At 50.4% G+C, this 24008-nt stretch overlaps 1 protein-coding gene across 1 annotated transcript in view; it reads right to left on the bottom strand.

Annotated features, from left to right (window-relative positions):
- FCGBP (Fc gamma binding protein) overlaps positions 1–24008 on the bottom strand; it is a gene marked incomplete at its 5' end in the record, with an annotated part of 84498 nt that overhangs the window by 8665 nt on the left and 51825 nt on the right. Inside the window, 12 exon segments of the mRNA XM_080908678.1 lie at positions 431–974; positions 1312–1928; positions 2254–2827; positions 3042–3379; positions 5391–5532; positions 7850–8049; positions 8154–8733; positions 10957–11549; positions 12615–13176; positions 15144–15748; positions 17552–18122; positions 22028–22377. Coding sequence (XP_080764804.1) covers positions 431–974; positions 1312–1928; positions 2254–2827; positions 3042–3379; positions 5391–5532; positions 7850–8049; positions 8154–8733; positions 10957–11549; positions 12615–13176; positions 15144–15748; positions 17552–18122; positions 22028–22377 — 5676 coding nt within the window.

Consider the following 24008-nt stretch of genomic DNA (forward strand, 5'->3'; position numbering starts at 1 on the left):
TGGAGACACTCCTCCTAGCTGCCTGAGGTTGCTTAGTCTGCTGCTGGCTTCCTTTGGATGAAGATGTAGAACTCTCAGCTCTTCCTGCACCATGCCTGCCTGGATGCTGCCATGCTCTTGTCTTGATGATAATGGACTGCACCTCTGAACCTGTAAGCCAGCCTCAATTAAATGTTGTTATTTATAAAACTTGCCTTAGTCATGGTGTCTATTCTCAGCAGTAAAACCCTAAACTCCATACTTGCAGAGTAACTGTCACTGGGGCATATCCAAGTCCATTAGAAAAACGAACTCCCAGAGTGGCCTGCACCCAGGGTTTCTGGCTTTGGCTCTGAGTACTTCCCTACCCACCGATGTTTTTCAGGGTGTGTCTCTGTCAGGAGGTGGGGGATGGCCCTGTCTGCGTGGAGCTATATGGGTCAGTACTCACGACAGAAGTCTGGCTTCCTCCATCGTCCTACTTGGGCCTTGGCATCCTGACAAGCTACCACATAGGTGGCTATGGCAGGACAGAGGCCTCCTGGATGTCCCTGAACCTGACAGGTATTCAGCAAGCAAGCCTCGAAGTACTGCGTGGGTGGCACACGGCTGTGGCAGGGTGCTAGTGGGCCTTTCGGGTCTATGATTATGCCGCAGGCGTCGGGGCCACCAAAACGTTTCCGTTGCTCAGGTGTGCAGGGTTGTGGGCAAGGCTTAAGCTGGCACTGGTCACAGCCTGGAGCTCCGCCCACTTTCCAGCCCTCAGGTTTCCCGCCCACTGCTGTCAGGTCATCGTTGGGATTCTTGTTGTAGTTCCCGCACAGGCCACAGAGGGCGCCCGCATAGGCTGCAGGCACGCGCAGGCGCACGAAACTGTCTCCGTCAAAAGCCAGGGAGAGCCCCCAGGAGGTGTGTACTATCAAGCCTGTGCCACTTAGGTGTACAAGTAGTAGTGATTGCAGCTGGAAAGGTAGCATCACCATCTCTCCATCCACCTGCGGAGGTGGGAAAGGGGAACCAGTTAAATCTTGTCTGTTTGCGTTTCAACCTTACCTACATCCTTCAGAGTCAGTTGTATTAGACATGGTTTCTTGCTACAATAATAGCAAAGAGGTTAGTACATTGGTTCTTTCTGCTACCATAAAGTAGATACTTTCCAATATCCACCGTGCAGAGGAATACTGAAGGCTGAGCCTGGGGAAGCCAGTGCTTCCAGCCTTCCGGGTCCCATAGGCTATAAGCTGAACCAGCCTCATGCCTCCACCAAACTGGGAACGATGCCCTGAACACAAGAGGCTGGAACGGCTTCTGTGTGGCCCACAGCCCACTCACCTGTAGCTGCCTGGGCCAATGGGCACTGAGGGTCAAGCTGAGGCCATAGATATTCAGAGTGACACTTCGGGTGTAGCTGACAGCCTGGCTGCACCTGTGTTCATTAGCCACGGTGACATTGAAGTATTCAGTCCCTTTGGGTGGCGCATGGCAGGGTGCGCTCAGCAGGTACTCACAGGTGCCTTGGAAGTCAAACTGGTGCCCATCTAGGGTGATGTAATGGGGATCACCCAGTATTTGACATTCAGCTATGCTTGTAGGTTGGCAGCCGATCTCTCCAGAGGGCAACAAGGCACACTCCTCCCCCAGCCCACAGCTGGCCGACTTGCAGATCAAGGAGTCACCTCCAGGTCCACAGTGACACCTCTTAGAGCAGGTGGTATCGGTCCAAAACTCAGTGCCTGCTTCATGGTATGTGCCATTGACCCAGCAGCCACAACCGCCATCCAGGGGGACACACCGATCAGCACTCAGGATGAAGCCCTGGTCACACTGGCATCCCTCCACACAGGGCCCGTCACATGCAGATGGGGTTGTGTGTCGTGCAGGAGGTGGGCAGGTGGCTGGGCAGGGTGGGCCACAGAGCTCATAGTGGCTGTTGTCAGGGCAGGAGATCTCTGTGGGCAGATGAAGGAGGGAGAGAAACAAAGATGTTGGACTGGCCTCTGGGGGACAGGGTGGGAAGAGACACCAACAGAGATAGAAGGGGACAGAGAGACTTGCGGACCCAGTGACACAGTCAGAGAGGGACACAGTGACAAAGCAGAGCTGATGGAGTGAGGGGCAGACAGAGGGATGATGAGCTGGATGACAGACACACAACCAGGAGACAGGGATGAACAGAAACCAGCGGAAAGACCCCAAAGGGTGGGTGTGAAGCCAGCCCAGCCCAGCAGAGTTGGTGTCTCATACCCAGGCCTTGTCCTGCTCCCTGCCACTCACCACAACCAGCCTGGGTCCTCCAGTCCTGGATTTTGATGCCAGCAGCTTGACAGGCAGCAGCATAGGCAGCCAGTGCCTGGCATAGGATGTCTTTGGCTTGCCCACCCAGGCACAGGTCCAGCACACAGCCCTTGAAGAAGCTTTCAGGAGGCACATATGGATGACAGCTAGTGAACGGGCCCAGTGTTTCAGGAGCCAGAGGTCCACAGTAGCCAGGACCCTCATACTCCTCCACTCGGTCCTCTGGGCACATGGGACAGGACTCCTCACATTCATTCCAGCAGAGAGGATCCCACCCTGGAACTTGCCAGCTGCCCCCCCAGGTAGGTATCGAGGGTGCCACTGTGCCGTTAGGGAAGACTTGGTCATTTTGGGGTTTTTTGTCCATGTTTCCACAGAGCCCGCACACTGCACTGTAGTAGCTGCTTGTCAGTGTGACCTGCACCTTCCATTTCCAGTCGTAGGTGACCTGAAGACCAAAGTTAGTCTCCAGCACAGCCTTTGTGCCTCCATGAACCACCGAAATCTTCCCATCAGCCAAGTAGACAGGCAAGGCCATCAGAACTCCATTCACCTGGGGAGAGAGGGAGTCCACCAGGGGTCATGGGCCCAGCGTGTCATCTTGGTTCCCTCCCTTTTCTTCCCATGGGTTTCCTCCTTGTAACTAACTAACTCAGGCTCCAGGGAACAAGGCTGGGATTGGAATCCGTTTAGATCTCTTGATTGGTCAAGGTCTTTCCCAACTCTGGTCCTCTTTGGGTGCTTGGGTGACTGTGTGCTGATCATACCTGGACTCTGCCAATCTTCTTCTTCTGGACAGTGACGGTGGTGTTATAGACAGTCACAGTGACCTTCTTCACATTGGACACAGAAGGGTTGCTTTGGCTCTCATGCTTGGTGATGACACTGAAGGGGGTCAACCCCTCAGCCTTGGTGCCAGGGCAGCCAGTCCCTGCCAGGAGATAACTGCAGGTCCCGTGGAAGTTAGTGTCCAGGCCATCAAAGGAGTGGTAGTGAGGGTCTCCCCACACCCAGCACTTGGACTGATAATTGGCCATGCATACGCCCTTGCCATTTTTCTCTTTGCATGTTTCCTGGGCCCGACAGGTAACCCCTTGGCATGGGTCTATGGAAAGAGGAGACACCTTCTTGAGTAGCTGCCCACAACAAGCATGGCCATTCCCAGAATCTACCCCTACCATGTACCAGGTACATTGGCTCTGAATGTTGCTACGAGGGAGACCAGCTCCCAGGCAACAGAGTTGACACTTAAGTCCTAGGGTTGCTGTAGGAAGAGTCAGAGAGATGGTTCAACAGTTAAGAGCATATGTTGCTCTTGTAGAGGATTTGGTTCACAGCATCCACATGGAGGCTCACAGCCATCCGTAACTCCAGCTCCAGGGGGATCAGACTATGTTCAAGACCTCAGTCCTGGGAGATCCTGGTGAGATTTCTGTGTCTGGGGCCCAACATCTCACACTTTGACTCAGACCCCCCAGTCCACATTTTACAGCCTGCTCCATTAGCAGGTGGTATTGTGTCCTGTCTTAGGAGTCTCATTACTGAAGATTATGTTGGAGAGCTTTTATTCCCCCCTCATGTTATAAGGCACACATATACATTCTGTGTCTAGTCATCCAGTCTTTAAACTAGCTCCTGTCTTGTTTCCTGTTTGAAATCAGCCTGGAAGCTTTGTCAGCAGAGGGCGCTGGGGAGGCAGGGGCGCCCTGTCCTTACAACCTGCTCTGCTCTTCTGGCTGCTCTGTGAGGCCTGAGGCCGGTGGGACACTAGCTCTCTAGCTAGTCACTTAGATGCCCTAGGTGGCTGCTTCCAGCTGAGTTTCCTCAGCACCTCAGTGGGGGTTTCACTCCTGCAAGCCTTAACCTGCTGGATTCTCTGACACGCAGAGGTGGTTGCAAGGGTGCCTTTCCCAGTGAGGTCTGAGACAGCCTTAGGGTATGTTACTTCCCTATCCCTGCTGCCTTAGGTCATTTCCCTATCCCTGCCATCAATGAATAAGTTGCTTGTGCTTCTCCTTACCCTATAGCCGTGCTGGTAGCTCCTTTCCCCAGTTCCAGTGCCAATGATGGACTCCAGGATACTGCACATGCTAAGCAAGGACTGAGCCACACCCTCAAATATGTAAATCACTTGCCATATTAAACTCTCTCCTGCTATGACCAGGTCAATGTAGACTTTCCCTCAGTGACTCTGAAATCCTATTCACCATTTCTTTTCCTTTTTTTTTTTTTTTTTAGGTTTATTTATTTTATGAATGTGAGTACACTGTAGCTGTCAGACACACCAGAAGAGGACATCGGATTCCATTACAGATGGCTGTGAGCCACCTTGTGGTTCCTGGGATTTGAACTCAGGACCTCTGGAAGAGCAGTCAGTGCTCTTAACTGCTGAGCCATCTCTCCAGCCCCCCTACTCATCATTCCTGAGAATCCCAGCCCAGACCTTGGCTCTGGAGTTCTCTCTCTCTCTCTCTCTTTAATTTATTGTAGAAAAGGGTTGCCTTCCTGAGAAACTGGTTTGAGGTAATGACTATGTCCCCAATTTTGAATGTGGGGTGCCTCTTCTGAGACCCGTATCTCTAAAATCACGATCCTCTGTTAAAGGTACCGTAGTCTTTGATTTTGTCTCTGCTTCTATCCTGGAAACAACAACCTTAAAAACTCATAGCTCTGATTTCCCAGTGACCCCTGGACCCTGATGCTGGTTTCTGAAGCCCCATGTGCAATTCAATGAGCCAGTGGGCAAGAAGTCAGAGAGTCTTCTAAGTCTTGCAATTTTAAATAAACCTGTGCTTCAATGAGAAGTTGTGCTCCAGGCCATGTGGGCTGTAAATTTAGGTAATTGCCACTACATCTGAGAGAAAAAGATTGCCCAATCCTGCAGTATTCCAAGAGCCTTTGGCACCCACCATCAAAATCTTGCCCCAGGGACTCCCACAGCCTGGCATCCCATAAAGCCTCTTGACACGCAGATTGGGTGACCTCTGCCCTTGTCTCCTGGAATCCCAGTCTAAGGTCTGACATCTCAATCCACAACCCTCTGAACCTCTCATCGCTCAGCTCCCAGACTGTGTCCCGTGTCCCCTCCACACCAGCCCAGCCACACTGCCCAGCACCTTTGGTGACACAGGTCAGGACGCCTCCTGAGGGCTCGCACAACTGTCCTGGCTTGCAGCTGTAATTCTTGCACATCATGCCTTTTCCTGAACGACACACACAGTGCTGCTGGCAGTTTTCAATGAGAACTGACTCCTCTGGCTGTGGGACAGAGAGCATGGGTCAGTAACCGGAGGCGGGAGCCAATCTCCAGTGTTCCAGAGTATACAAAGTAACCCTCAGCAGTGGGATCCATTGACAGTGACACTGAGGTGACACTGAGGTACAGCGTGGCTTTGAGGCTCAACTCATCCATCCATCATCCATCCATCACCCATCCATCATCCATCCACTTTATTCATTCATCATTCATTCTAAAATATGCAGTTTGGGAGAAGCAGAGATAAATACTCAACGCAAACAAAACATGCCAGGCCTGTCACTAGGGCGGCTGAGGTAAGAGGATTGTTGAAAGTTTGAGGTCAGTCTGGACTACAGAGTGAGTCACTGAGGGCCACATACCAAGACCATCAAAAAGGAAACAGTGAAAGAAAAGAAGAAAGGAAGGAAGGAAGGAAGGAAAAAAAAAAGGAAGAAAAGAAGGAAGGAAAAAAGGAAGGAAAGAAGAAAGGAAGAAAGAAAGAATGAAGGAAGGAGAAAAGAAAGGAAGAAAGGAAGGAAGGAAGAAAAGGAGGAAGGAAGGAAGGAAGGAAGAAAGGAAAGAGAGAAGAAGGGAAGGAAGGAAGGAAAGAAGAAAGGAAGAAAGAAAAATGAAGGAAGGAGAAAAGAAAAGAAGAAAGGAAGGAAGAAAAGGAGGAAGGAAGGAAGAAAAGAAGGAAGGAAGGAAGAAAGGAAGGAAGGAAGAAAGGAAGGAGAAAAGAAAGGAGGAAAGGAAGAAAGGAGAGAAGAAAGGAAGAAAGGAAGGAAGGAAGGATCATGGCAAAGGCTCTGGTGCAGGCTCTTTCCAAACTCTAAACAACACAACTTAGTTTCTTTATGTGTCGCTTTTCTCATTGGCCAACAGTAGACACTTAATAATAGGACAGAACTAACAAAATACGAGTCAGGCAGTGGTGGTGGTGTACTCCCTTGGTCCCAGCACTCGAGAGACAGAGGCAGGCAGATCTCTGAGTTGGAATCCAGCTGGTCTAAAGAGTTCCAGGACAGCTAGGGCTACACAGAGAAACCCTGTCTTGGGGGAAAAAACTCGGGAAAGTACAACAGTCTTCATACAATGCACGGAGCACAGGCGACAGCAAGAAGAGACAGCGCTTCAATAATCCAGGCTGCTTAGCAGAGGGGCAAAGATGAAGCTAGAAAAGACCATTATCGTGAGAGCTAAGTGATGAGCAGGAATATGGTGAGACACTTCACTAGTCTTTTGACATCACACACAACTTCATAGTGAAGTCAGACAGGTCCATGAGCATTGCCACCTACACATTTGCTTTCCTTACTAGTGTTTATGGAAGGAGAATCACACGGAGGTTACTGCCCTCTGAGTCTTCTATAAACAAGGCAGAGTTTTACACACACACACACACACACACACACACACACACACACACACACACACACACACACGTTAAGGCAAACCTCCTAACTCTCTCATTGCTGTGGCTTCCATGAGCCAAAGGGCTGGCACTCAAATGAAGCAGCCAGATTAAGCTCACGGTAGCACCTGTGGTTCTGAGCACTCCATGAACGTGTGGAGAAGACTTTTGGTTTTCACTTGCCTTTTCCTTTTTACAGATCTCCAGGAACGCTCGAGGATCCTGCAAGCATTTCTAGGCTGGAGGTGAAGCGCGCCCCCTGGTGGCGCGGCAGTGATTGTTGTTGACTGGTGTTGAAGAGGCAAGACTGTGATTGGTCTAAATACCTCGGCCCTGTGAGGTTGAAGCGCCCCTGCTCTGTAAGCTTGCTGTTCAGCTCACCTACTGAGTCAGCTGGGAAACAGAGCTCTGCGCCCCCTTCCGTGGAGTTACAAGTAGGCCCAAGGAAAGGCTGCTTCTGGGTGGTCTTTCCTGCTCGCTTTTCAGTGACAGCTGAAGAAGAGGCCAGCAGAGGTCGTGGCAGCCTGGACCACAAAAGCGGAGAGTGGCCAGTGGGGCTGAGCGGTGGGAAAGAGCAATAGGGGTGCGGATAGAGGGGATGGCGGAAGGATGAAGGATGAAGAACTGGGGTCAGGAGCGGGGGCAGGAGGCTGTAAAGAGCCAGAAGAGAAACAGCAGGCTCTGTTTGCTCGGAATGTTCCAGAAGAGTTTAAAACATCAATACCCATGGTGACAATCTGAAAGGTCTTTTCTACTCCTATAGGTAGAGCAGAGGGAGGAAAATGAAGAACAGGACGAGGGGAGGGGACAGATGTGGGCAGAGGCATTCGGAAGGTGGAATGGAGGGAAGGCTATAGCGCTGACAAGCAGAGAGAGTCGGGTTCAGTAAGAAGTCCCGGGTTCCGTCAAGAAGGCTGGGTTCCTACCTCATAGTAGACTCCGTTGTAATGGCAGCCACATTTCTGCATGGGCACACAGGTTGTGGTACTCTGAAGGAAGTCAATGTCACATTGGCAGCCCTCCGAACACGTCTTTAGGCACTTCAGAGCCGTGGTAATTGTCGAGCAGTCTAGGGAGCAGGTGTCTGCGCAGATCTCATAGTGGCTGTGAGGGGGGCACTCCATTGCTGCGACAGGGGAATGCCCATTAGGACGGCAGGGTGTGTGTTGGGGTTCTACTCCTGTTTCCCAAGCTTCCCCTCTCCCTACTCCTCAGCATCCCATCACTCACGACAGGAAGTTTGGTTCCTCCATGGCTTGACAGTGCCCCCAGCTGCCTGGCAGGCGCTCACGTAGGCGTGGATGCTGTTGCAGAGAATGCTCAGGTTCCCGTTACCCATGCAGAGGTCAAAGACACAGTCTTGCAAGGGACCCTGGGGGTCCAACAGCTTGTGGCAGTCAGCCAGCGGACCTGTGGGGCTGGTGAGCAGCCCGCAGAACTTCTCCTCACGATACTTCTTTTCCAGAGTCGGGGAGCACTTCGGGGTGCAATCGTTTTTCTGTTTGCAGGCAGGCTGGGGTGTGCAGGAAGCCCCCGGCACAGCTTTTTCCCAGGACTTCCCCATCTCACTGGGACTGGCTGCCTGTGAGCCATCGGACTTCTGGAAGTCATTCTTGGGGTCATTGTTGTAGTCCCCACACAGGCCACACATGTGTTTATAGTAGTTGCGGGGGACAGTGACACGCACGCCGTATTTGAGATCGTAGGACACGAGCAGGCCAAAGTCGGTCTTGATTACCACATCAGTGCCGTGCTGGAAGGCCTGGACACTGTCCAGCAACACGGGCATCTTCATGTTTACACCGTTCACCTGGGAGTCAAGGAACGCCAAGTTCGAGAGCACACTCTGATGTAGTCTATGCCTAAGTGTCCCTAGTCTGTTTTAGATGCTCCTGTCTGACACTGAAATCCCGAGTAGCCCCATCTTTCTGTTCCCCCCATTTCCATATTTGTAAAAAAAAATGTATAATATCAGTGTCTTCTATAAGCCAGGACCTTGAAATGTGAACGTATTTGGAAAAAGGGTCTTTGTTGGTGTAATTAAAAATTATAATCTTGCCATGAAAACAGCATGGATCCAAATGAGCCCTAAATAAAATGGCAAGTGTCCTGTGAGGCACTGGGGTAGGACAGAGATCATAGAAAGAGCATCAAGGGAAGACCTTTCTGTGCCCTTGGGCAGGAGACCCACCTGTGTTTCTGCTTCCTGTCTATCTGGTAGGTATGGGGGTGGGGAGCTTGATTTCAGAGCTTCATTTAAGGCACCTATGTGATACCTGCCAAGGCTTGGGAAGCAGACACACCACCGGCTGGCTGGGGCTGTGTTTACAAGTCAAGCTGGACAGCCTGGGGCATTCAGAGTTGCTGCTCTAAGTGTGGCTGGATGCAGAGCGAGGCTCCATTCCTCACCAAGGATCACCGAGGGCTCTGCCTGGCACACCCCTGACCTCACTACATCCCTGCCCTTCCTCATCACACACACCCAGCCCACTGGCTTTTCATAGGTGTGAAGACACTGGGAGGAGGCAGGGAAAGGCTTGCTCTAGGCGTGTCTAGAGTGTCCAAAAGACATCAACAGTCACTCCTCCCAGGCTGGCAGTGAATAGGGTAAGTCACTTAACCCTCTGGGCTCAGTTTCTGCCTCTGCAGCGAGGGACAACCACAGGGAAGCTGGGGTTTGGTGACAGGAACAGAGACTGTTCCCACACATCTGGAGCCATTTGTCAGTGGCTAACCTCGGAGCTTGGGGCTTGTTAGGGAAGATGCTGCACCTGCCACCCATGTCCAGCCCGTGGGACAGCTTTTGTACCTACTGCTCCCAGCACAATGGCTGTGTGCTGCATGTCAGCGGGGGTGGGGCGGGGAGGGGTATTCCCAGTGTATCTCAAATGCCAGTCTCCTGTGAGACTCAATCTTCCTGCTCAGAAAAGCAATAGGATGTGGTGCGGGACCCAGCAGCGTGCTATCTCTTGGCAGCAAATACCTTGTCTTCGCTAAAGAATTTTAACACAGTGATGGGACTTTGTCTTCCAAAAATATGAATCCAACCATGGCACCATCTCCAGTTACCACCGCAAGGGTAAGCTGATGGTAAGAGTGCCAGGTGCTTAGCAGCCTGTGGGCCTGGGGACAGCATGCAAGAAGAGAAGCTGATTTACTGGTGTTGCTATGACTGTTAAGGGATGGTGGGGGTTACAGATTGTTCTCTGTCCTCAGACCTTTCCCACCTCTGAACTTTTCTATATTGTGACTATATTGAGTGCTAAGGAGTTAGTTGGCTTGGGTGGTGTTAGGTAGCAATTTCCCATGAATATATTTTATCCTTGAGGGAGGTTCATTAAGAATCAGAAGTTCTAAAAGGAAGCTCTGTAAGACTAAGGAAGTAAGCAACTCACATGTCTCAGGAAGTTCCTAAAACTTAGCAGATACTCAAGATCCCTCCCTCCTCATTATATAAGCAATGGGGACTGGTTGGAGACTCTCCTACTTGCAGAGCTAGCTGAAGGTGGTTCAGAAAGCTCCAGGGTTTCAGTTTTGCTCAATCATCATCTGTGCTGGGGTGGACTTTTGTTTTCCCAGTTTCCTTTGAGTTGTTTATGATCCATGAGTTTATATTCCTTTAAGAAGCCCAATAAACTCATTGGTTCACTAAGTTAAACTTGAGTAGTATGGTTATTCTGGCCAGTTATTGATGCCCATCTAGGGGTGAGTAGATGCTTGTTCCTGTCTTCTCATGAATCATCCTGTGCAGTAGGCAGGGACCAGGTATGGTGGGAAGAAGACGAACACATAGGAAGATGAGGAAAGGGTCGGTTAAGGGTAGAACAAAGCAAAGAAGACACAAAGCAACAAGGGAAAGGCTCCAGGTCCCCAAGGCCTCATTATTCTAGGCTTTCTATCCTTATCTCTTCTTGTTGTGGTCATACTTTCCCACATATTATTTTGGGTTTCTAATCCCCGCCCCTCTCCTGGACATGCCCCACTCACAAATGAACCCCCGAGGTCCATGTCTCCTCTAGGGCCCCACTCTCACCTTGACCCTCCAGTGATTCTGCTCCAGCTGCAGGGTGTAGTTGGCCACTTCGATGGTGATCATCTTGGTCACAATGACCTGACTGTTGCCCAACACTACATTCTCCTGCAGGACTGCGAATGGCTTCAGGCCAGGCCGGATCCAGCAGGTCTGAGCCAGTACGTGCACACAGGTGCCCATGAAGTCAAAGTGGCGGCCGTCAAAGGTAGTGTAATGTACAGCCCCTGATATATGGCAGGTGGCAGAGCCCACACCCACACATCTCAGGACTCCATCAAACACTTTACAGACTTCCTGTGGGTTGCAGTACGAGGGTTGACAGGACACCAGGCCACCCTTGTTACAGTGGCAGAGAGAGTTACATTCAGGGCCAGGATAGAAGTCATCTCCTGGCGCATGGTAAATACCCTGGTATATGCACCCGCAGGATGCCAGGGGTATACAGGTCTCACCACTAAGGACATAGCCCTCGTCACAAACACAGCTCTCATAGCAATCTGAGCCACAGCCTCCAGGCACTGGCTGGTCACCACAGGTCAGTGGACAGCCTCGCTGACATATTTCATAGTGGCTGTGAGGTGGGCAGTTCATTGCTGTAGAGAGAGGGGTTGACAAGATCAAAGACTTTTACTCTTGGGTGGACACAGTTGTTCCTCAGTATACACAAGCACACACACACACACACACACAAGTACAAACACATACACACAAACATACACACACACAAACATACACACACACATACATCATTTTAAGAGACCACTGTGTTTAGTAGAGTCGAGGGAATATCTTTTCATTATAGTTTCTGAGCCCCAGTAATAAGATTCAGTTCTGATGCAGCTATGGTTTGGGTTAATCTGTAATATTTTTAAAGACACTGCTAACACTGGATATAAATGCTAATATGTGTTACACATTTTAAATAAGCTTATATGTGTCTGTAATGTAGAAACTATGCAGAATATCAGCGAATGTAGCATTAACTTCTTTATTTTATAGTACTAATAAAATATATGTTTAGTGATTTTTGAGCATTAATAAATATTTAGTAGTTAAAGATAGTGACTTATACTTCATTTTAGTAAAAGCATGTAGTGTTACAGTGTACGAACATCCCTACAATCAAACACAGGGCTTGAGAGATGGCTCCGCTGTTACAGGCACGGAGGAGGACCCAGGTCCGGTTCACAGCACCTATATCTGTTCAGTCCAAGGGGAGCTGATATTCTTTTCTAACCTCCTCGGGCACTTCATGCCCATTGGTGCACAATATAGACGCCGGCAAAAAACACTCACACACGTAACATAAAAACAAGCCTTAAAAAAAAGCAACCAAATCAAACCATTTCTTGTTTCCCTTCCTAAGCACGAATCAATCAACTTCATCAGGCAGGTCATGCTATTCCGGGCTCTAGGCATAGAGCTGGTGGATTCAGTGAAAGTGAACGAAATGAGAAAAGATGGAAGACCTCGGTCACAGCCGCCTCATTGTGAATATAAGGCAGCTTCCCGTGGTCTCAGCTACATTGTGTAAGCACAGGCCCTTCCTCACCAGGCAGCATTAGGATCAAACAAGGCTAACAAGCAAGCATTAGACCCCTCCCCCCACGCCCCCCATCCCCCCTTCCTGGCTCAAGGCCGACACTCTTGGTACTCACGGCAGAGTTTCTCGGTCCTCCACGGGTACACAGTGGCTCCAGAAGTCTGGCATATAGAGGTGTATGTGGCCATTGAGTCACAGATCGGCTTAGTCTGGCCCGGCATGCGGCAGCAATCATAGATACACTCTATGAGAGCGCTGTTGAAGGCCGGCACTCTCCAACAGTGCTTGAACTGACCGGTGATGTTACCCAGCACGGAGCATTTCTTTGTTTTAATCTCCGCTATTACGTTGTTGATGTTAGGACAACTAAGTTGCTCGTCTGTCCTGCAGCCGGGTTGGGACGATACCAGCCACTTCCTCCCAAAGTCTCGAGGGTCGAGGGCTTCTCCTTTAATCTGCACACCCAAGTCATCACGTGGGTCCCCGTTGAAGTTCCCACAGAGCCCACACACACCCTTAAAATAGGTGCTGGGCACCTTGGCAGTCACATGGGTGTCCCAGTTATAGCTGACAGTCAGGCTGAAGTTTGTGCGTAGGACGGCGTACTTGCCTTGGCGGAACACTACGAGTTTCCCATCGAGGGCTTGGAAGGGCAGGAAGTGAAGGATGCCGTTCATCTGGAGAGAGATGCAGGAGGAGAAACAGGTCAAGGTACCTACCTCTGATCTCCCCAAAACGAGTTCCCCTCTAAATCGCTCCATTTAGTCTGGTCTAAAGACCTTTGCACTTACTCGTTTTAGTACATATTATGAATTAATATTCAAGTCTTAGGTAAAGTGAGAGATGGTAGAACATTAATACCTATCAGTAATCATGCCCTCTCTTTATCTAGAGCCTTTCCGCACCAAACACTGGGGGGACTCAGAACCTGGCACACAGAATGCTCTGCTTCCCACTTTGAGCTTGTCCCCACCCCCCTCCTGTGGCACAAGCCATTACCCAAAGTTCTCTATTATAATTATGAGTGAGCATCTAACCGTTCATCTCTACACACACATGCACACGCACCCACAGATTTTTACATTTTTATTAGTTTTTAGACAATGTCCGGCTGTAGCATTTGGTTATCTTGGAACTCACTATGTAGACCAGGCTGGCCTCATAGAAATCCTCCTGTCTCTGCCTCCCAAAATGCTGGGATTAAAGGCATACACCACCACAAAAATATTAAGTACAATCTATCTATCTATCTATCTATCTATCTATCTATCTATCTATCTATCTTTCTATCTATCTATCTTTCTATCTATCTATCTTTCTATCTATCTATCTTGGATCCGCCTGGAACTCAGTGTGTAGGTAGATGTGGGAACCACTGTAATGACCCCAAGAACAGAGACTGGAATTTCGAGATCTGTCTGTCTCCGCCTTCTGAGTGCTGGGATTGGTTTTTGTACTGGCCTGGCTTTCACTTTTTTTGGGGGGGGGGAGAGGGCTGTCTGTAGACTACAGCTGCAGAAAGACTCAAGAATGTCAGAGGAGCTGCCTTTGATCACAGGATGGGACTTAGGATGGATTTGCAAAACCTATTAGGGAAGACTTGAAGCAGAACAAATAGATTTTTAGTCAGTGTGTGTGCATGTATATGTGTGTGTGAGAGGGTGTATGTATGTGTGTGTATCTGTGTGTGTATGTATGTGTGTGTGTGTGAATGTGTGTATATGTATGTATATGTGAGTGTATGTGAATGTGTGTGTATGTGTGTATATGTGTGTGTGAGTGTGTGTGAATGTGTGTATGTATGTGAGTGTATTGTGTGTGAATGTGTGTGTATGTGTGTATACGTGTGTGTGAGTGTGTGTGAATGTGTGTATGTATATGAGTGTGTGTGTGTGTGTGTGTGAGGGGTTGTCCTTTGACCTTTGTCTAGCTGTCTGCTTCAGCCCTGGGTTTTCAGTACTAATGAGTGAGAATAGTTTGACCCTCAGGGCAGCTGAGCCAAGTTCTGGATGGCACTGCAGACAAGCTGGTGAGCAAGTCTGAAGGGAAGTGATGACGTGGGGCCCATCCCGGGGAGAAGGAGGGCACTGAGAAGAGGCAGCCTGTCAGCTTGGCTTTTGCTTTGTTCGAGTTTTTGTGACCAGAACTCACCATGGGCAGTGTTGTATCTGGGCGGACAGACATTTGCTCCGTCTGAGAGGCTGAACCAGCATCTCCACACTCCTCCCCACCCCCAACAGCACAAAGGACAAAGGCTCACTTTGTACCGGACGTTTCACATCACCTGTTACCATCCTGGACCATTCTTTAGACACAAGTCTATGATTGTAAACTTTCATAAGAACACAACTAGGAACGGCCAATATTTACCGAGCGCCAAGACCTCTTGTTGAGATCCTGAAGATACGGATTCATCACTTCTGCAGAACCGCCCAGAGACTGGTGGCTCCTGGCGGAGATCTATTTGATTATGACCTCTGACCGAGGTCAGACAGTCTGGGAGACTGTCCCAAAACCAAGAAAAAGTAGCAGGGCCTGGACCTTACACAAGATGGTTGACTGAATCCGACTCTACTCCCGTCCCATCGCAGCCATTTCTCTCAATGGGTTTGTGTTCTCCCGTTTCACGCCCTGCAGCACTCACCAGCACTTTGCCTGGGTGTTCCCGGCGCACCTCCAACTTGACTCCGAAGGCCTCCAGCCTCACAGAGTGCACAAAGCTGACGCTTTGACTCCCGCGGCGTTCATTTTCTATAAGCACTTTGAAGTCGGGGAGGGACGGGTGCTGGCCGCAGGAGGCAGTAAACAAGTACGTGCAGGTGCCCATGAAGTTGTAGACCCGCTCATCCAAAGTCATGTAGTGTGGGTCTCCGGATGCCCGGCAGATGCGGAAGTATTCCGGGCTGCAACCGAAGGAGCCGTTCTGTACCCCACAGTGCTCGTGAGGCAGACATCCTGATGTGTCCCTGCAGGTCACCATCTGAGTGGTTTCATCACAGGTGCAGCGCCGGCGGCATTTTTCGTCGGCGTACACTTCCTGACCCGGGGCCAGCAGACGGTCCTGGAAGATGCACCCACAGGATGAGACGGGCATACAAAGGCCACGAACGGCCACGAAGCCTGGAAGGCACACGCAGCCCTCCACGCAAGGGCGCGAAGAGCAGTTGGTCGGTAAGGTTTCTGAGTTGCAGGACGCCGGGCAGGCAGGGCTGCAGAGTTCATAGTTGCTGTTGGCTGGACAGGTCATGACTGGAGGGTTGGGGAGAAAGGGTGGGTCATGCCAGGTTTGGGGCTCCCCGAGACAATGCTTCATCCACCGTCACACCCCTCAGTTAACAGCACTCCTATTTTCCTGATGCTAAGGCCCCAGTGCCCCTCCATCCCTCCCCTGGACAACCAACCAGGCGTTGGGCAAGCCCCAGGACTTCCACCTTCCAAACCCATGCAGAATCTGTCTCCACGGCCCAGGAACCACAGAAGCCTCCTTCCCGGTTCCCTGCTCCCGGGTACTGGGTACCATATGTCCTCCTCACAGCCCCAGAGGAACTGTGAATGCAGGCACAGACCAGATACCTCGACCTCCTGTGGCCCCATCTCACTCAGGGGAACACAGAGTCCTCCCGAGGTCCAGGGGCTTCCCTATGCTCTCCACAGTCTCACTGTCCCCATCTCTCTCTTTCCTACTGGCACACACCGTCTCAGCCTCAGTGGATCGACAGGAGCCTGGTCCCATGATAGCCCCCCCTCAGGCCTTTGCAGGAACTGTTCCCTCCTACCATCGTCACATAATTCCTCAAACAGTCTTTGCAGGTAAAGACGAAGGCTCTGGGAGTCCGGACGGCCTAGATTCAAAATACCGGCTCCTTCCTTGCCAACGCTTTACGAGCAAATGACTCTGCGTCTGTACCTCAGTCTTGCCGGGAGTCGGCAGGATTTCATTGGTACACGGACTGAACCGTAGAACCGTACAGGGGGGTGCTCCATGGTCAGTGCTGTGATGTCTTAGCTGTCCCCATGGCCTGGACGGGCTCCGGGATCTACTGTCATTCCTTTCCTATGTCTTCCCTGAGCTTCCAGATCCTATTGCAGGGTCCTGCTCTTGGAAGGTATTTTCTAGCTGATATGCTACCTCTTTGTCCCTTCCCACCCAAGATATAGGCTCTGCCAGAGTGAGAACACAGCTTGACTCGGTCACATCGAATCTTCAGCATGGAGCACAGGGGCCAGTGAACTCACTGGCTTCTCCTTTGGAGTCTGGTGACATGGAAGAGGAAGGCTTACAGGACAATGGGACATAATAGCGATGCCGGCCAGTCCAAACAGCGTCTTTGTCTCCCTCTGGACTCCTCGCCCCTCTGAAATCCTGGCCTGAAGCACTTGGATTTCTCCAGCGTTTCTCTGAGCTGTCTACGGGGTGCAGACAAGTCACAGTTGGCTTTGTCCTCCACATGGCCGGAACAGAGATAGGCTCTTGTGGCCACGCAGCAAGTTTATTGACTGCGTTAGTGGATGGACGCCTGGCTAGTCACCTTTGGTTTCATGAAGGGGGCACTGGGAGTCATGGAGTCTTAAGGTCCAAAGAACAGTCACTGACTTTGATCTTGCAACTTGGCAGACTACCTTTCCTGACAAACCTCTGTGATTCCCTGGGTCAGGATCCCACACCCGTTCCCCTCCCCCCCCCCCGCTTTCTGGCTATTTCAGACCTTCCTATGGATTTCAGATTGAAAATCTGTATTCTAGGAAAATCTGCCTGGTTCCTCTCTAGCATCCTTTATCCCCCCCTGAATTCTCCTAGTCTTATCCCGTATCCCCCCCAATAATTTCCAGATATGCTTGAGCGCCCTCTTGTGGCAAGCTCAATCACTGCAGTCTATCCCGTTCACTACTGTGTGTGTTTCTGTGGCAGGGGCTGAGTGGAGTGTCTTGGCCATCACAGTGTTCCTGTCGTTGCCCATCACTGGGCTGAAACATAATTAGTGCCCTGGTACCAAGCAGACGCAATGGGTTCCCCACCCGTCACCCAGACTCCCCACCCTGGCTTGAACTCACGGCAGTTGGTTCGTGATCTCCATTCCCGGACAGAGACACCCAGGTCCACACAGGCTTGAGCGTAGGCCTTGAGGCCATGGCACAGGGTGAGACGCTCCCCTCCTGTCACACACATGTCATACACACATTCTTCCAGGAAAGGCTTTGGGTCCAGAAGTTTATGGCAGTCAGCGAACGGGCCCGAGGGCAGAGTCAGCATTCCGCAGAAAGGGTCTTTCTTATAGATCTCGGCCTGGCTTGGGATACAGGAGGGACAGTTGCCAAAGCAGCCATCATTACATAAGAGGTCTTTGTCTTTCACCTTCCAGCTCTTGATGAAGCTTTGGAGATCAGAGGTTTGCTTTCCATCAGGCATGAGGAAGTCATCAGCAGGGTCCCCATTATAGTTGCCACACAGCCCGGATACCTGGTCTTGGAAGCGCTTGGGCAGGCTTACGCTCAGCAGGCATTCCCAGTCATAGGTGACCACCAGCCCGAAGTCCAGTTCTATCACACCTCGTGTCCCACTCTGGTACACCCGTAGGCGGCCCTCACTCAGGGAGACAGGCAGACCTGAGTACTGATAGTCGATCTGCAGAGAGGCGACAGTGGTCAGACTCCTGGGTGATCTCTCCCTCAGCCCTCATCTCCTCCACTCAAGTGCTCTGCTCTAGCCACACGGGATGCCTTCCTTCCTTCACCACCAGCTGAGCCTAGGGATGCTTGCTCTGGCACCTCCAATGGCCTAAGAGTGTGCTTCCCCGAGATGGTGCGTGAAGGCCTCCCCCCAACAATGTCTGCTGAGGTGTCACCGGCTCAGAGAGGCTGTCCCTGATCACCCTTTCAGTAGCCCCTTCCTGTTGCCTCTCCTCCTCCTCCTCTGCTTCCCAGTTCCCACAGCTTCTAACCTTCTCCCACAATGTGCAAGTTTCCCACAGGTTCCACCTGTCAGAATCACTGGGACGCCACCTCATGGTTTTATCTGTAGTGCCTCCAACAGTGGCTGGTCGAATGGCAGGCTCATTACAAGCGTGAAGCTAGTGTGAGGAAGGAACCTGGCAGTTCTGGTGGCAGTAAGGGACAGGTGCAGGGAGCCAGTGAAACAGCAGGACTCGTGCTCATGACAGGAGCAAGTGAGAGCCAGGAGGCTGTGGGCAGAACCAGTCAAGACATGCAAGCACCCAAACGGTGACAAATCTGGCAGAGGGCTGCCAGCCTCTTTAAGCCACCATCACTGTGTTGCTGTGACACAGTTCACTTATCAGAAGCAACTCTGGGAGAGGAAATCACAATTCATCAGTGAGGGAAGCTAGGCTTGGATCAGAAAGCATGAGGCAGAATACTGATGCTGGCTGGCTACTGGCTCACTCTTTAGCTCTCTTATAAGGACCAGGCTTCTGTGCGTAGGGACGGTGCTACCCACAGTGGACTGGGCCCCTCCTACATCATTCAATAGCCAGCACAATCCTTCACGGACAGGGCCACAGGACAACCTGGTCTAGACAGTTCTTCAGTTGAGGTTTCTCGCAGATGACTTTAAGATGTGTCAAGGTGACAATTAGGGCTCGCTAGGACAATCAGCACGGACAATGTTGGGCACAGTGAGTAGGTTAGGCCTCAAATGGCAACACCAGCTTGCCAGTAACCCCAGTTCATTCTCCCCATCCCAACTCCTACTTTTGGATCTCCTAGGATACCAGGAATGATTTCTGAAGATTCTAGCCTCTGAGGCACAAAACCAAATGCTGCTGCCAACCCTAAAATCCTTTATCATGCAGAGGTGTCTAGTCCTGCAGTGGCTTTGGGGTCTTGATTTATTTGCATTTGACATCTGATCAGCTTATGTGTGGAGGAGTTCTGATTCTTAAACTAAAGTCCTGATTGGCCCAGAAGTTCCTTCAGACTGAGGGGGTCTGGATTTCCACTACCCTGTTTCTTCCTGATGGTGAGGACATCTTTATCACCTTGGAGGCTTCTTCCTCTCCGTGTCAATTGGAATGTGACTGATATTCTGCTGGCCGTTTTAATATACAGAACTGCTGGGGGTGCCTCTCGAACCCCAGTTGGGAAGGAGTCAAGTCCATGGCTGGACCTGTATGGAATAGGCTTAAAATCTCTTCACTAGTTGCAACACGCATTTAAAACGCCATGCGATTAAAATTCAAAATATCAAAGTCCTGGGAGGGGCACAGTACTGCAGTATAAATATGGCTTAAGTGTGCGTCATATGCGAAAGACACCCGACTCTTCAATGGGCCATTGAATTTTATACCGTCTTGCGGTTGGAATTGTTTTTTCAAAAGTCAGGAATGTGGACTTAGATATCTACCATAAGTATACATATACATATATGTATGTACACATGTATATATGTGTATAAGGGTACATATATTTATTACATGCATATATGTGTATATATTATATAAATCATACACATATAAATAATGTGTGTGTATTAGAGAGAGAAAGAGAGACAGAGAGACAACAGGGAAGGTGTCCACAGTACTTGGAGGCATTGAATCCCCTGGAACTGGAGTCACAGACAGTTGTGAGTCACCTTCTATGGGCAATGGGAACTGAAATTGGGTCCTCTGGAAAAGCAGTATATGCTCTTATCCACTTTTATATAAGTAAGACTATTTTTCTAATAGGTGGGAGCAAATCGAGGGTATAAAGATCACACACATCAGAGATAACCCCCTCCTAGTTCACAACAAAGACCTTGAAAGGAAAGGACCGTGTAACTCTAACAGTTCCCAAAGAGCATCCCTACTCCTTTTGATGGATCCGGGCTGCCTCCTCTCCCCCTTCCGGGAAGCTGTTGGAGCATCAGGAGAGAACTCCTACTTAATGTGTGGGCGACTCTGAAATGGTCTCTTCCTTCAGAGCCCACCGAGGCGCCCTGTTTTCTTAGTGTTTTCAACTGAGTGTAGCAGAGGGCTGCTGAAGGAAAGGCCATCCAGAGACTGCCCCACCTAGGGATCCATCCCATCTGCAGACACCAAACCCAGACACTGTTGCTGATGCCAAGAAGTGCTTACAGACCGGAGCCTGGTACAGCTGTCCCCTGAGATACTCTGCCAGAGCCGGACCAACACAGATGTGGATATACACAGCCCAACACTGGACTAAGTGCGGGAACCCCAATGGGGAAGTTAGGGCAAGGACTGTAGGAGCTGAAGGGGTTTTCAACCTCATAGGAAAAACAACAATATCAACCAACCAGACTCCCCAAAGCTTCCAGGGAGTAAACCACCAACCAAAGAATACACACGGAGGGACCCATGACGCCAGTTGAATATGGCCTGTCTGGCATCCCTGGGAAGGGCTGACCACTTGAGTCAGTTTCCTGAACGTGCAGTTTCACCGCCTACACGGTAACTTACTTCGTGAACCCAGTGCTTAAGTGAGTTTACCCAGAGAGGCAGGAAATTCAAGTAAAAGTAACACGGCGGTGGAGCGCACCTAGAAAGAGGATGAATCCTTGCCTACCCTGAAAGCCACCATCTTTCTGATCCTGCAGAAAGGGATGACGGGATTCCAGATGGAGCCTGTTGGGGGGTTCTTCTAAAGAAAGAGCACGATCTCCCCCTCTCAAAACAGCAGTGTTCTGTGTAACCAGAGGCTCTCAAGGAAATTCAAACCACAGTTCCAAAAGCTTGGTCACCTGACTGGTCACTGTGTAGTACTCTCAGGGTGACAGTAAAGAGTCTCTAAATTCAAGATGTAAGTTGCTAATGGGTGGGTGTGACCACAGAGGTCAGAAGAGGGCATAAGAGCCCCCAGAACTGGACATACAGGTATCCATGACCTACCTGACAATGAATAGGTGCTGGGCATTGGACTCCATTCATTTTGAAGATCAGCAACCGCTAAGCCATCTCTCTAAGCCCTCTTCTTTGACCCTGCTGCGCCTCTAACTTGCCTTTCTCTGCTCGGGACACTCTCTCTGCTTCAACAGACCAATAAAGTCTATATAACAGGAGGGGGCGAAACTACTCATAAACAACAGCAAACCTCTCAGGACAGGTTACCATGTTGAGATCACCCCCAGATAAAACTACTGTGGTCGGGTCACACATTTGGGTCAAAGTAATCACTTCAAGAAATGACAGTAATGTCATCTTCTCCAGAGCCCTTCTAGAACCAGAGCTGAAATGGCATTCTTTCAAACCACACCCTAAGCATGGCTAACAGTGCCCTCTGCTGGGCATAGCTCCAGCACCGGCTTTGGTTCCTGCTCCTAGAAGCACACAAAATTCTTGTCCTTGCCTTCAAGAGAGATTCAAGGTTACTCTTTCTTCCCAAAGCAGCCACGTCCAGTAAATCTTCTGAGGCTGACCACCACCCATCCCTTTGATTGTCTTATTTGGATTATGGTGGAGCCAAGTCCTCCACCTTGAAAAGGGATGGTTTGGGGGTCTAACACCAAGGGCATAGCTCCTTTGTTAAACTGGTACTTCAAAATCTTAAAACTCACAGCTTTGAGGAACTCACCTTCACAAAGCCTATTTTCCCATAGATCAAGGACACGGTGTGTTTGTAGGCATGCACGGTGACCATGCGCGCGTAGGAGACTTTGTTGGAGCCCCGGTGTTCATTCTTGGATTCTACTCTAAAGGCCAGCAGGGAGTCCTTGGCGCCACGCAGCTCAGTCATGATGTACGTACAGGTGCCCATCATATCATAGCGACGGCCATCGAAGGTGGTATAGTGGGGATCACCCTGGGCGCGGCAGACAGCTGTGGACTCGGCCACACACCTGGCCTTCCCACTCACCATCTGGCATCGCTGCCCAGATGCACACTGAACGCCTTGGCAGGAAGCCTCCGTTGGGACCAGCCGAGCTGGGGAGGAAAAGGTGTTGGAGAGAGTTAGAAATGCTCCTGAGGTCAGACACCTGGCGCCTCTGACGGTGTGGACTCTGTGCAGTTGGCTCACGACCACCCCTTTTACAGGCACGGAAACTGAGGTTTGCATGCTCACGGAGAGAGCGCCTCTCCCAGGGTGTCCGATTCCATAGTTTGACACAGCTTGGCCCAGAGGAATGGCAAGTCGTGAAGAAGGAACAGGAACAGCCGCTGAAACCTTAAACGGTCTATAGCTCCGTATCCCGCCAGGCTAGAAGTGGCCAGAGGATAGGAAATGGAAGAATGGAGTCCTTAGCCAAATGGAGACAACTGTCGTCGAGGTGAGCTTAGGAGAAGTCCAAGCTCAAGCGCCCAGCACTTGGATAGATTCTTTTCAGTGCTCTGGCTTCAGTGTCCTGACAACAGCAGTTTCCTCATAGGCATTTGAGGGAGACATTGTCATTTTAACAACTTAAAACACAGGCATGTAAATTATAGCTCGAAGGCCACGGGGAGAGTTTCCCTGAGCTTGGTGACACCCCAGGCGTTCTGATGCCACAGTTTGACACAGCTTGGCCCAGAGGATGGGCAGGCAGTGAAGAGGAACAAAGGCCAGCCGCTGAAACCTTCAACTGTTCATACTTCTATATCCTGCTTCCCACCGGGCTGAGACAGCCAAAGGGTAGGAAGTGGGAGAACAGGACAGGAGCAGTGTGGGTAGAATACTTGCCGTGGAAGCAGGAAGACCCGAGTTCAGCTTCCAGCCATGTAGGAGCGGGACATGGTTGCAAGTGTGTTAGCTCAGTGTCACCGGACTGATCCATGGCAGGAAGATCCCAGGGGCTGGCTGCTCAGCCAGTTGAGCAGACTGAGAGACAAACATCCGAATCTCCAAGACAGACAAGGCAGAAAGGGAGCAGAGGGGGATCCCTCACATTGACCTCTGGCCTCTATACATGCCTACTGGGGTGTGCAAGCTTGCATACACACGTGCGTGTTTGGGTGTTCATACCTTCACACACACGTATGTCTGGGTGTGCATACCTGCATAGATACAGATAAACACATGCAGAATGCACATATACATGCACAACGCCCCCCTTTTTAAGGAAGGCCCAGAGACACAGCAAAGTGGATAAATCGTGGTGTAGATGGCATCAGCCTTAAGCCAAGACACAAAGCATGAGACATTGTGTAAATTATAAATGCTCTTCCCTAAATGTTCTAATTCACAAGGGAGGAAGCTTCGTCATAGAGGTTGGAGAGGGGGCATTGTTGGGTTTCAATAAGCTAAAATGAAATTGAGGTTTGGAACTGAATCCAAGGGTCCAGTATTACTTGATATAATTAATTGTCCACCCATTCCCATTCCACTAATCATCTCTAAAGCATCCCTTGAAGTAGGCTGCCCTTTTCTTTTTGCCAGGATAAGAAACCCCTGGATCTTGATTCCCAATTTGAAGAAGACCATCTGGGAAGAAACAGCTCTTCCTGGTTGGTCTCTGGTCCTCAAAAATTCTCATTCTGATCCGACCCCTCACCACACAGCAGTTCACCCCACACTGCCCTGATCTCTTGCCACAAGCTAATCTAAAGACTTTCCATGTGTTAACTTGTTCCATTCTCAC

Source organism: Micromys minutus (assembly GCF_963924665.1).
Source record: "Micromys minutus genome assembly, chromosome: 32".
In the NCBI taxonomy this organism is placed as follows: domain Eukaryota; kingdom Metazoa; phylum Chordata; class Mammalia; order Rodentia; family Muridae; genus Micromys; species Micromys minutus.